An 11990-nucleotide genomic window follows, 5' to 3' on the forward strand; every position below is an offset into this window, starting at 1 on the left:
ACATGTAGAACAGGAGGGAGTCAATTTAGTAGTTTTAACCAATGTACTTTTGATAAACACAGAATGGAGCTGAACCGAAAGCCAACCACAAAAGTCGGGAAAGCATATGCCTTCCTACACAACAACCAATCAAACATAAGCTTTGAGAAAAGTTTATCTGGGAAAATGAGAAACTTCTTTATGATAAAATCTCTAAGAACAGACAACACTATTGATTTGCAAGTACTATGAGCTTATACATGAAGTTCAGAGGAATTTTTACTCTGGTGGCAGAGGTTTACACTGAAAAAGAACAAGACACTACCCATTTTTTAAGGCAAAAGCTCAAATATTTGATGTAATACTTACTTCATTTAAATAAATGAGAAAGCAAAAGAACTCCCAGATAACTAGTATGTAAGTTTCTTGTTCTTAAAAACAATATTTAATTAGCTTAGAAATTAACTCAAATATATACATTATCTTCCTCTCTCTCTCTCATATGAAACTAAATAGAGTTGGTGTCATAAGAGAAATTAGGCTTAATATTTACCTCTCTGCCTGTAAGGATGTGTCTTGCCAATTTCACTTTTGCAAAATTCCCCTTGCCGATTGTTTTCAACAGTCTGTAGTTTCCGATGTGAGGTTGTTCATCAGCACAGGAAGCTATAGAGTTTCTACACCGAGCTCCAGAGCGCCCAGTGCGAGAAGAAACTTCTGGCCGCCCATCTCCATGTGACGTGTGCTACAATATAACATACACAAAAATAAGGAAATGAAAGAACACATAGTACTTGCCAAATTTTAAAAGCCCCTAGTTGAAGAAACAAAACATTACTGCTTTATTTTTAATCTTAATGCATCTAGCACTTTAAAGGAATTTGCCCAACATGATCTAAATCTATGAGGAAAACAAGCAAATGCTGAGAAGAAAAATATCAAGGGTTGAAGTGGGTGTTCAGAAGGAAATGAGATATTTTCTGTATGTGCCTGCAACATAAAATAGGAGTAACAAGACTGCATTACATCAGAAAGAATGTAACCTGTCCATCAGCTATTAAGTGCACTTGTACATATGATCCCTCACCAGAGGAAGAGATTTTTGTGATTTATTCAGGGCCATGTCACTATTTAGTGAAAGATCCAAAGAGAATCTGTATTCCCAATTTCTTTCTACACTATGCTGCTAACAGTAATTCAAAATAATGTGTTTCAAGCAGCAGCCAGATTAGACAGCACAGGCAATTAACTTCTCTGACAGAGGCTGTAGCAACTTTTTTTCTGGACAGGTCCCCTGAGGCAAGGGAAACAAATGCAAAAATAAATAACTGGCACTACATTATTATATAAAACTTCTTCACAGCAAAGGAAACAATCAATAGAACTAAAAGGCAACCTAGAGAAGGGTGCCTGGGTGGCTCAGTGGGTTAAGCCTCTGCCTTCGGCTCAGGTCATGATCCCAGGGTCCTCGGATCGAGCCCCACATCAGGCTCTCTGCTCAGTGGGGAGCCTGCAACCTCCTCTCTCTCGGCCTGCTTCTCTGCCTACTTGTGATCTCTCTCTCTGTCAAATAAATAAATAAAATCTTAAAAAATAAAATAAAAAAAGGCAACCTACAGAATGGGAAAAGATATCTGCAAATGATGTATTTGTTAAAGAGTTAGTACTCAAAATATATAAAGAACTTATCAAATTCAACACCCCAAATCCAAATAATCCAGTTTTTTAAAAATGCGAAGATATGAACAGATATTTCTCAAAATATATACAGATGGCCAATAGACATATAAAAAGCAGCTCATTATGACTCATCATCAGTGAAATTCAAATTAAAACTACAATGTGATATCACCTCACACCTGTCAGAAGGCTAAAATCAACAACACAAGAAACAACAGGTGTTGGTAAGGACATGGAGAAAGGCGAACCCTCATGCACTGCTGGTGGGAATGCACACTGGTGCAGCCACTCTGGAAAACAGTGCAGACGTTCCTCAAAAAGTTAAAAATAGAGCTACCCTATGACCCAGCAATCACACTACTGGGTATTTACACTCAAAAAACAAAAACACTACCTCAAAGGGGTACATGCATCCCTATTATATAGCAGCATTATTTACAACAGCCAAGATGTGGAAACAGCCCGATGTCCACAGACTGATGAATGGATAAAGAAGATACAGGGGTACCTGGGCAGCTCAGTCCATTGAGCTCAGGTCATGATCTCAGAGTCCTGGGATTGAGCCACATGTCAGGCTCCCTGCTCACGGGGATTCACTTCTCCCTCTTCCTCTGCCCCACCCCCCAATGCTCTCAAATAAACTTAAAAAAAAAAAAAAAGGAGATACACGCACACACATACACACACAATGAAATACTATTCACCCATAAAAAAGAATGAATTTCCTATTTGCAACAACATGGATGGATCCAGAGGGCATAAATGCAAAGCAAAGTCAGTCAGTCAGAGAAAGACAGACACCATATGATTTCACTCATATGTGGAATTTAAGGAACAAAACAGATGTGTAAAGGGTGGGGGGAAGAGAGAGAGAGTGAGTCAAACCAAAGAACAGACTCTTAACTATAGAGAACTGATGGTTATTGGGGGGGAGGTGGGTGAGGGAATGGGGGAAAGAGGTGATGGGGATTAGGGAGCACGCTTGGTTCAACGAGCACCAGGTCATGTATGGAGTTGTTGAGTCACTGTATCATACACCTTTAACTAATATAACACCATACATTAACTGGAATTAAAATAAAAACTTTAGGGGTGCCTGGGTGGCTCAGTGGGTTAGAGCCTCTGTCTTCAGCTTGGGTCACAATCCCAGGGTCCTGGGATTGAGCCCTGCGTCGGGTTCTGTGCTTGGCGGGGAACCTGTCTCCCCGCCCCTGCGCCCTGCCCCGTCTGCCTCTCTGCCTACTGGTGATCTCTGTCAAATAAATAAATAAAATTTTGGGGGCGCCTGGGTGGCTCAGAGGGTTAAAGCCTCTGCCTTTGGCTCAGGTCATGATCCCAGGTGCCCTGGGATCGAGCACTGCATCGTGCTCTCTCCTTGGTGGGAAGCCTGCTTCCTCCTCTCTCTCTCCACCTGCCTCTCTGCCTAGTTGTGATCTCTCTCTGTTGAATAAATAAATAAAATCTTAAAATAAACAAATAAATAAAATTTTTAAAAACAAAAATAAAAACTTAAAAAAAAAAACCCAGCAAGACTATGTGGTCCTTGATCAATGTTAAATGAATACTCAACATGCTCCATAAAAGTAGAACAAAGCATACATACCTCTAACCATATTAAATAGAAAAGTACTAGAATTACAAACACCCACTGTGTACAATCCTGCATGCATAAATATCCAGCTGCTTCGTGCTTCCTTTTGCCCCACATGAAGGATGCTGTGGCCCACTGCCTGCCTCTAGGGCACTGCTTTCTCTCCCAGCACTCATACGTACACAGGAAATCTTCATTCTTTTCTCTTTTCTTTTTATGCAGGAAAATGTCCACTTGTGTGGAAAAACAAGTGTTCTAAAGTAAAAGCTTAAGCATTTGTGCAACTAGCTTCTGAAGTCTTCAAAGATGTTTTTCAGAATTTCCCTGTTAAACTCCATCTACTTCCTCATATCCTCTAATTAAGTATTTCTCCCTCATGTACCAGGTTTTAGGACAGGTTCGCTTCTGTTTTATTTCATTATCATATAATACTGCATGCACACAATTTTTTTGTTTTTATTGTAAATGTATTATTTAAAGTAAAATAGGCTTTTATAAACCAGCTACAAATGTAAGTCATTTGTAATACTGTTCCTATAACAAAAAGGATTCTAATTTCCAAATAAGAACTTTGGAGAAATAGCCTATTTATAAATGAGGATCTGTTTATCAAAGAAATAAAACTAAAATAGCAACTAAGTTATAAGAGGAGAGCTTCACACAAAACAGGTACACTCGTAAACAAAACGTGCTGCTGGGGCGCCTGGGTGGCTCAGTGGGTTAAAGCCTCTGCCTTCGGCTCAGGTCATGATCCCAGGGTCCTGGGATGGAGCCCCGCATCGGGCTCTCTGCTCAGCAGGGAGCCTGCTTCCCCTTCTCTCTCTGCCTATTTGTGATCTCTGTCAAATTAATAAATAAAATCTTTTTTTTTTTTAAAGTGCTGCTGTAATGCAATTTTGTATATCAAATGGAGTATGGTTTATCTATTTATTTATTTATTTAAAAATATTTTGTTTATTTATTTGACAGAGAGACACAGCAAGAGAGGGAACACAAGCAGGGGGAGAGGGAGAAGCACGAGAGGGAGAATCAGGCTCCCCACTAAGCAGGGAGCCCAACTCAAGGTTCAGTCCCAGGAACCACAACCTGAACCGAAGGCAGCTGCTGAACTGACTGAGTCACCCAGGCACCCCAGATTCTATGCATGTATGTGCCAGGCTTTGTTTTGGGTACTGGAAACACAGCAGTGCATAAAACAAAAACCTGTTCCCATGAGCTACGTGTCAAGTGGTTTTACTATTTACACAATGAAAATACAGTCATTAAAATTATACTACTATCTGGGTGCCTGGATGGCTCAGTTGGTTGAGCATCTGCCTTTGGCTCATGTCATGATCCCACAGGATCAAGTCCCACATCAGTTTCCCTGCTCCAAGGGGAACCTCTTCTCCCTCTACCTCTGCCTCTCTGTCCCTCATGAATAAATAAATTAAAAAAAAATTATACTACTGGGGCTCCTGGGTGGCTCAGTGGTTAAGCCGCTGCCTTCGGCTCGGGTCATGATCTCAGGGTCCTGGGATTGAGCCCCGCATCGGGCTCTCTGCTCAGCAGGGAGCCTGCTTCCTCCTCTCTCTCTGCCTGCCTCTCTGCCTGCTTGTGATCTCTCTCTGTCAAAGAAATAAATAAAATCTTAAAAAAAAATTCTATTAAAAAATTATACTACTATCCAAAATTTGGGTTAAAAAGCTTTTGTAATGAAAAAATTATTTTCTTTTTTTTTAAAAGATTTTATTTATTTATCTGACAGACAGAACTCACAAGTAGGCAGAGAGGCAGGCAGAGAGAGAGAGAGAGGAGGAAGCAGGCTCCCTGCTGAGCAGAGAGCCCAACGCGGGACTCGATCCCAGTACCCCAGGATCATGACCTGAGCCGAAGGCAGAGGCTTTAACCCACTGAGCCACCCAGGCACCCCTAAAAATTATTTTCTAATTTAAATGTTTTATAAATCCAGCTTTTCATGCATTACTTTCTAGAATGAGGCACAGTTAAATGGACAAAATATTAACACGTGCAAATCAACTGTCTTCTATTGCACGTAAAATACAAGTATTAAAAGAATCTTAAAATGCACAGGTGTCCAAAGTTTATACCTTTGCTTACTCTTACTTCCCAACCTACTTATGATAAAAGAGTACCTCTTTAGCATCCACTAGATGTAACCTTCAGGAGGACAAGGATTTTTGTCTGTTTTGTTCATTATCAAATACTTCCAGAACTTGGGAGCAGTATCTGGCACAGAGCAGCTGTGCAATACATTGTTTCTGAATGAATGGGAAAAGAACCCCATGTTCTCTGTGATCTAATCCATTCCTCCTTTCAGGATACAGCATCCACTACTCTGTAGCATGGTCCTGGTCCCTCAGTTTGAATGCCCTTTCTTCTCTTCAAACCTAAGAAAACCCTACTCATTCCTTTATCTTTGGATCGTATCATTTGTTACTGTCTTTGTGAAGCTTTCCGAGACTCTTCCTGCAACCCATCAGATTTTTTTTTCTTTTCCTTTGGGCTCCAGAGATACTTTGTATCTATCTATATTATGCTACATTTTGTAGACAACTATTATCCACCATATTGACTCTTAAGCTTCCGGGTTTGTGGAGGAGTCCACTGACTTCACAAAGGGACTCACACCAGCTTCCCTCATTTGAGTTGGCAAAGCCATGTGCCTAAGTGTAGCCAATGGGATGTAAGTGAAAGTGACATGGCATTCCCATGCAGAAGCACTTAACTGCTGGTGCTTGACTCCAACCATTTTCTGCTCTCCTGAATCCTGAGCATTGCCCAAAGGCAGAAGGAAGGGCACAGGACCAAACTGGCCTGGGCAGGGAGCTCAATCTTCATGGAGCCAATGAGCCCTCTGGCAAACTGTGTAAACAAAGGTTTTTACTGTGTTAATCCACTAGAATTTGGATTGTGTATGTTATCACAGTATAACTTAACCTAAACTAATATACTCATTTATACTAAACTAATATACTCATGCAAATAAACAATCATAACACAAACCAAAAAAGAAACTTCTATTTCCCCCATTAGCCTATAAACTCAGACAATGGATTGAAATACATGATGCCTGTTAAATTACAAGAGAGTTAAACTTAGTATATTTAGTTTGATGTTTCCTTAACATAAAGCCCTTAAATTAAAAAATCTAATGGTGCCTGGCTGGTTCAGTTGGTAAAGCATGGAACTTTTTTTTTCTTTTAAGATTTTATTTATTCATTTGACAGAGATCACAAGTAGGCAGAGAAGCAGGCAGAGAGAGGAGGAAACAGGCTTCCTGCTGAGCAGAGAGCCCGATGTGAGGCTCGATCCCAGGACCCTGGGATCAGGACCCTAGGATCATGACCCGAGCCAAAGGCAGAGGCTTTAACCTACTGAGCCACCCAGGTGCCCAGAACGGGACTCTTGATCTCGGGGTTGTGAGTTAGAGCGCCATGTTGGGTATACAGAATACAAATCTTCTTCTTCTTCTTTTTTTTTTTTTTTTTAAGATTTTGTTTATTCATTTGAGAGAGAGAGCACAAAAAGGGCAACAGCGGAGGTAGAGAGAGAAGGAGGCTCTCTGCTGAGCAGGGAGCCCAACGCAGGGCTTAATCTCAGGACCCTGAAATCATGACCTGAGCCGAAGGCAGACACTTCACTGACTGAACCACCCAGGCGCCCCAAAATCTTTTTTTAAAAAAGATTTTATTATTTGAGGGATACCTGGGTGGCTCAGCCAGTAAAGCTACTGCCTTCGGCTCAGGTCATGATCCCAGGGTCCTGGGATCAAGTCCCTCATCGGGTTCCTTGCTTGGCGGGGAGCCTGCTTCTCTCTCCACCTTTGACTGCCACTCTGCCTGCGTGCTCTCTATCTCTCTGACAAATAATTAAATAAATAAAATCTTGAAGGAAAAAAAAAAGATTTTTATTATTTGAGACAGCAAGAGAGAGTGAGAGAGTAGAAGCACAGGGAAAGGTAGAGGGGCAGCAGGGAGCCTGAAGTAGGGCTCCATCCTGGACTCCGGCATCATGACCTGAGCTGAAGGCAGACACTTAACCAACTGAGTACCCAGGTACCCCTTAAAAATGAAATCTTAACAAAAAACATTCTCTCTCAGAAACAAAAAAATTCTCTCAAAACAGAAGCAATGTATTCATCAGGGATATTGGCCTATGGTCTTCTAGTAGGGTCCTTTTCAAGTTAAAACTGATTTCTTAAGCAGGCTTCTCAAATTTCAAGTTGGTGCTTTCAGGTAGGTAGAAAGGCAAACCTGGAATCATATTTATTGCGTTAAAAAAATTAAAGATAATTTCTGGGGGTATATGTGTGTCTAAGGTATATTCTCATTTGTGTCTTCCAGCTACATAATTATTTAAATTTGATGGCTCTTATACATGGACACATTTTTAAGTCAGAGGTATAACATAAAATGGAATGCATTCCCCATTCATTTCTTATTGCTTCTTACATTAGTTTGATATGGCCCTGTAACAGTTAGTAGTGCTTCTACTTGGCCTTCATTTTATTCTTCCCATGCTTCTATCAGTGACCCTAAAGGAAAAAAGTTTCTAATCTTTTTTTTTAGACTTTTTTTTTTTTAATTTTTATTTATTTGACAGAGAGAGATGACAAGCAGGCAGAGAGACAGGCAGAGAGAGAGGAGGAAGCAGGCTCCCTGCTGAGCAGAGAGCCCGATGCGGGGCTCAATCCCAGGACCCTGAGATCATAACCTGAGCCGAAGGCAGCGGCTTAACCCACTGAGCCACCCAGGCGCCCCAAAAGTTTCTAATCTTATAGCACTCAGTATGGATACTAATCATTTTAACAAATAATTCTAAATTCTTGTACTATTAGCCAATTAGTTCATGCACAGGCTTTTTTTTTTCCTTCTCCCTAAGGAGCCAGCCAGTAATCAATGTGAGGACCAAAAAAAAAAAAAAAAAAAAGGTAAAAAGGTTATAGAATTCTTCATTATTCATATTACAACATTGTGTGGCAGCACTAAGCATGTAATTGGTACTCAAAGCTGTTAAATTTAGTTCTTAAAGATTGAGGGAGTCCTGAAACTTCTCTCCCATGGATTTGAGCTTACATCACTTCAGCCACCATGAAAATGAGATTACGGCCACTGCTACTGAAAATAATCAAAAGCAAGCCAAGGACAGGAAATTATTAACAAATTCATAAAGTGTCCGTTTTCAAAATAAAAACCCTAATGCAAAACATTTAATTTTCCAGGTGATATATGGAAGCAAAGAATGGAGCAAACAATATAGCTACCTACTCAGTATTAAATTCTCCCTTCTTCATTACCAAGAGAACCTGGATGTGTTTGGCAAGGCTACAAGGCCAATTAAATACTTATCTCCTCAAACTTCTCTGCAGTTAGATGTACTGTATGGCTTGGTTCTGGCCAGTTCTCATTAATGAAGGCTGGGGGATGGGGGTTCTGGGAAAATCTTTTGTTTCTCATAAAGGGGAACAGATACACTAGTACAGTCCCTTCCTCCTTTATCGAGCCTTCAAAAAACAACCATAACTGAAGATGGAGAAGTTATCCTGCAGCCATAAGGTCTCAAACATGAAAGAAAAAAGTTTTTTTTTTTTTAAAAACCACCAATTCCAGGGCGCCTGGGTGGCTCAGTGGGTTAAGCCGCTGCCTTCGGCCCAGGTCATGATCTCAGGGTCCTGGGATCGAGTACCGCATCGGGCTCTCTGCTCAGCAGGGAGCCTGCTTCCTCCTCTCTCTCTCTCTGCCTGCCTCTCTGCCTACTTGTGATCTCTCTCTGTCAAATAAATAAATAAAATCTTTAAAAAAATAAAAAATTAAAAAAAATTAAAAACCACCAATTCCAGGAGCGCCTGGGTGGCTCAGTTGTTAAGCGTCTGCCTTCTCATGATCCCAGGGTCCTGGGATCAAGCCCCACATGGGGCTCCCTGCTCCGAGGGAGGCCTGGCTCTCCCTCTCCCACTCTCCCCGCTTGTGTTCCCTCTCTCACTGTCTCTCTCTCTGTCAAATAAAATCTTAAAAAAGAAAAGAAAAGAAAAAAATAAAAACCACCAACTCCAATATTACTGTACTACTGAACCAAAGCTAGAAGCTCCCTAGATGTCTTTTTTGAGAAAAGCAAACCCCTATTTGGTTAAGCCATTATGTTTGGGTTTTTTACTTTCAGCCGAAGTATTACTATCTATCAATGCTAATGTAAGAAGCAATAAGAAAAATGAATGGGGAACGCATTCCATTTTATGTACTACATATTAGTTTTTCTCTAAAAAAAAGTCCGTATGTAAGAGTCATCAAATATAAATCACACAACCAAAAGATACAAATGAGAATATACCTAAGGTACACACCAAATTTTATTTTTAATTTACCATAATAAATACGGTTCCAGGCTTTTCCTTGTGTCTATCTGGGAAACCATCAACCTGAAACTTGAGAAGCCGACTTAAATCAGGTTTAAGTAGAAAAGGACACGACTAAAAAAAAAACAAGAGGCCAAATCCCTGATGAATATGATGCAAAAATTCTCCATTCTTAATACTAGCACACTGAATTCAGCAGCAAAGTGAAAGGACTGTTTACCATGATAAAAAGGGATTTATCCCTGGGATGTAAGGATAATTTGGTATATCAATCAATGTGATATACCACATTAACAGTAAAAGAAAATAAATGCATGATCATCTTGACAGACACAGAAAAGGCATCCAACAAAATCCCAGACTTAAAAGTCAACATCCATTTATGGTGATAACGCTTGGCAAATTAGGCAATGAAAAAACATTATCTTGACATAAGAAGTCTATATACGTGAGAACTACAGCTAATATAATAAATGGTGAAAGGATAAGCTTTTCCTTTAAGATCAGGACAAGACAAGGGTACCCACTATCAAAACTCCTATTAAACATAGTACCAGGGACGCCTGGGTGGCTCAGTTGGTTGAGCCGCTGCCTTCGGCTCGGGTCATGATTCCAAGGTCCTGGTATCGAGTCCCATATCGGGCTCCTTGCTTGGCGGGGAGCCTGCTTCTCTCGCTGCCTCTGCCTGCCTCTCTGCCTGCTTGTGTGTACTCTCTCTCTCTATCTCTGGCAAATAAATAAAATCTTAAAAAAAAGAAAACTGTCAAGAGCATAAAAGATAGAGACAGAGGAATCATTACAAATTGGAGAAGACTAAGGAGACACAACTAAATGTAATGTGGGATCTCTGACTGGATTCTAGAAAAGAAAAAGAACCCTGAAGAAAAACTAGTGAAAATTCAAATAAATTCTGTAATCATCATCATTAACACTGTCAAACCAGTATCAATTTTCTGGCTTTCACAACTGAACCATGGTTACGTAGGTGTTAACATTAGGGGAATCTGGGTGAAAGGCATAAATGAACTCTGTACTACTTTGGCAATTTTTATCTAAGTTTACAACTATTTCAAAATAAAAAGTTCAATAGAGGGGCGCCTGGGTGGCTCAGTGTGTTAGGCCGCTGCCTTCGGCTCAGGTCATGATCCCAGGGTCCTGGGATCGAGTCCCGCAACGGGCTCTCTGCTCAGCGGGGAGCCTACTTCCTCCTCTCTCTCTCTGCCTGCCTCTCTGCCTACTTGTAATCTCTCTCTGTCAAATAAATAAATAAAATCTTTAAAAAAAAAAAGTTCAATAGAGAAGATATATATACAGATAGTGAAATATATCAAAGACAAATACTATATGGTCTCATATGATAGACTACAAAGCCACAGTCATGAAAAAGAACAGAAAACCTGTGGGGTATGGGCAAAATGGACAAACAGCCCTGTGCACCACAATACAAAACTGTAAGATATAAGTATGTAGGAATATAAGATACAATGAAAAGGGACCTATAAACCAGTGGGAAAACCTGTTCACACATAAGCCTATGAAGAAAAATAAAACTAGATCCCTACCTGAGACCATATGCAAGGCACGCTTGGTCTAAAGGGATTAAAAATATACACATGAAAGGTAAAATGATAAAAGGTTAAGAAATGAAATAAAAGAGAATATCCTTGTGATCCGGGTATTTGAGTATAGCTTCAAATTAAAAGCACAAAAACAAGGCAAAAGCTTATGTTGGTAACACCAAAATTAAGGATTTGTTCAATAAAGGGCATTACAGAAAGATGACAGAAGGCGACTGGGTGGCTCAGTGGGTTAAGCCTCTGCCTTTGGCTCAGGTCATGATCTCAGGGTCCTGGACTGGACACCATGTAAGGCTTCCCTGCTCAGTGGGGAGTCTGCTTCTCCCTCTAGCTCTGCCCCTGCCCCTATTCATGCTCGTTCTCTCTCTCTCTCAAATAAAATATCTTAAAAAAAAAAAAAAGAAAAAAAAAACCCTAAAAAATAAATAAAACATCTATCAGAGTAACATCTAGAAAATGAAGGAATGCCTAAGAATCAATAAGAAAAAGACAACAACCCAAGAGAAAAATGACAGAGGAGAAAGAGCAATTACAGAACACTCCAAAAGCCAAGGAATATATAGAGCTAATAAGAATCATACAGAAATACAAGTTAACAATGAGCTATCGCATTGCACGTAACAGGCTTACAAAAAATTAAAACTGAATAATGCTAAATGATGCCAGGAACTAGGGATACTCTGCACTACTCACAGGAGTGTGGACTGATGTAGCCATCCAAAAGGGCAACTTCTGGCCCTATCTATATTTTCTGTGACAGAGCAAGTCCATTTCTAGCTATACATCCCAAGAAATTCCCACACAGCTC

General features: G+C 40.3%; 1 protein-coding gene across 11 annotated transcripts in view; it reads right to left on the reverse strand.

Moving 5' to 3' along the window:
* The window catches only part of MARK3 (microtubule affinity regulating kinase 3), a 120011-nt gene that overhangs the window by 91162 nt on the left and 16859 nt on the right, over positions 1–11990 (reverse strand). For all 11 annotated transcript variants that reach the window (XM_082737425.1, XM_082737423.1, XM_082737424.1 and 8 more), the window contains exon 2: positions 533–724. In XM_082737425.1, the coding sequence (XP_082593551.1) occupies positions 533–724 (192 nt within the window). The remainder of the gene's footprint in view (positions 1–532; positions 725–11990) is intronic.

This window comes from Mustela nivalis, assembly GCF_964662115.1.
Source record: "Mustela nivalis genome assembly, chromosome: 6".
NCBI lineage: Eukaryota > Metazoa > Chordata > Mammalia > Carnivora > Mustelidae > Mustela > Mustela nivalis.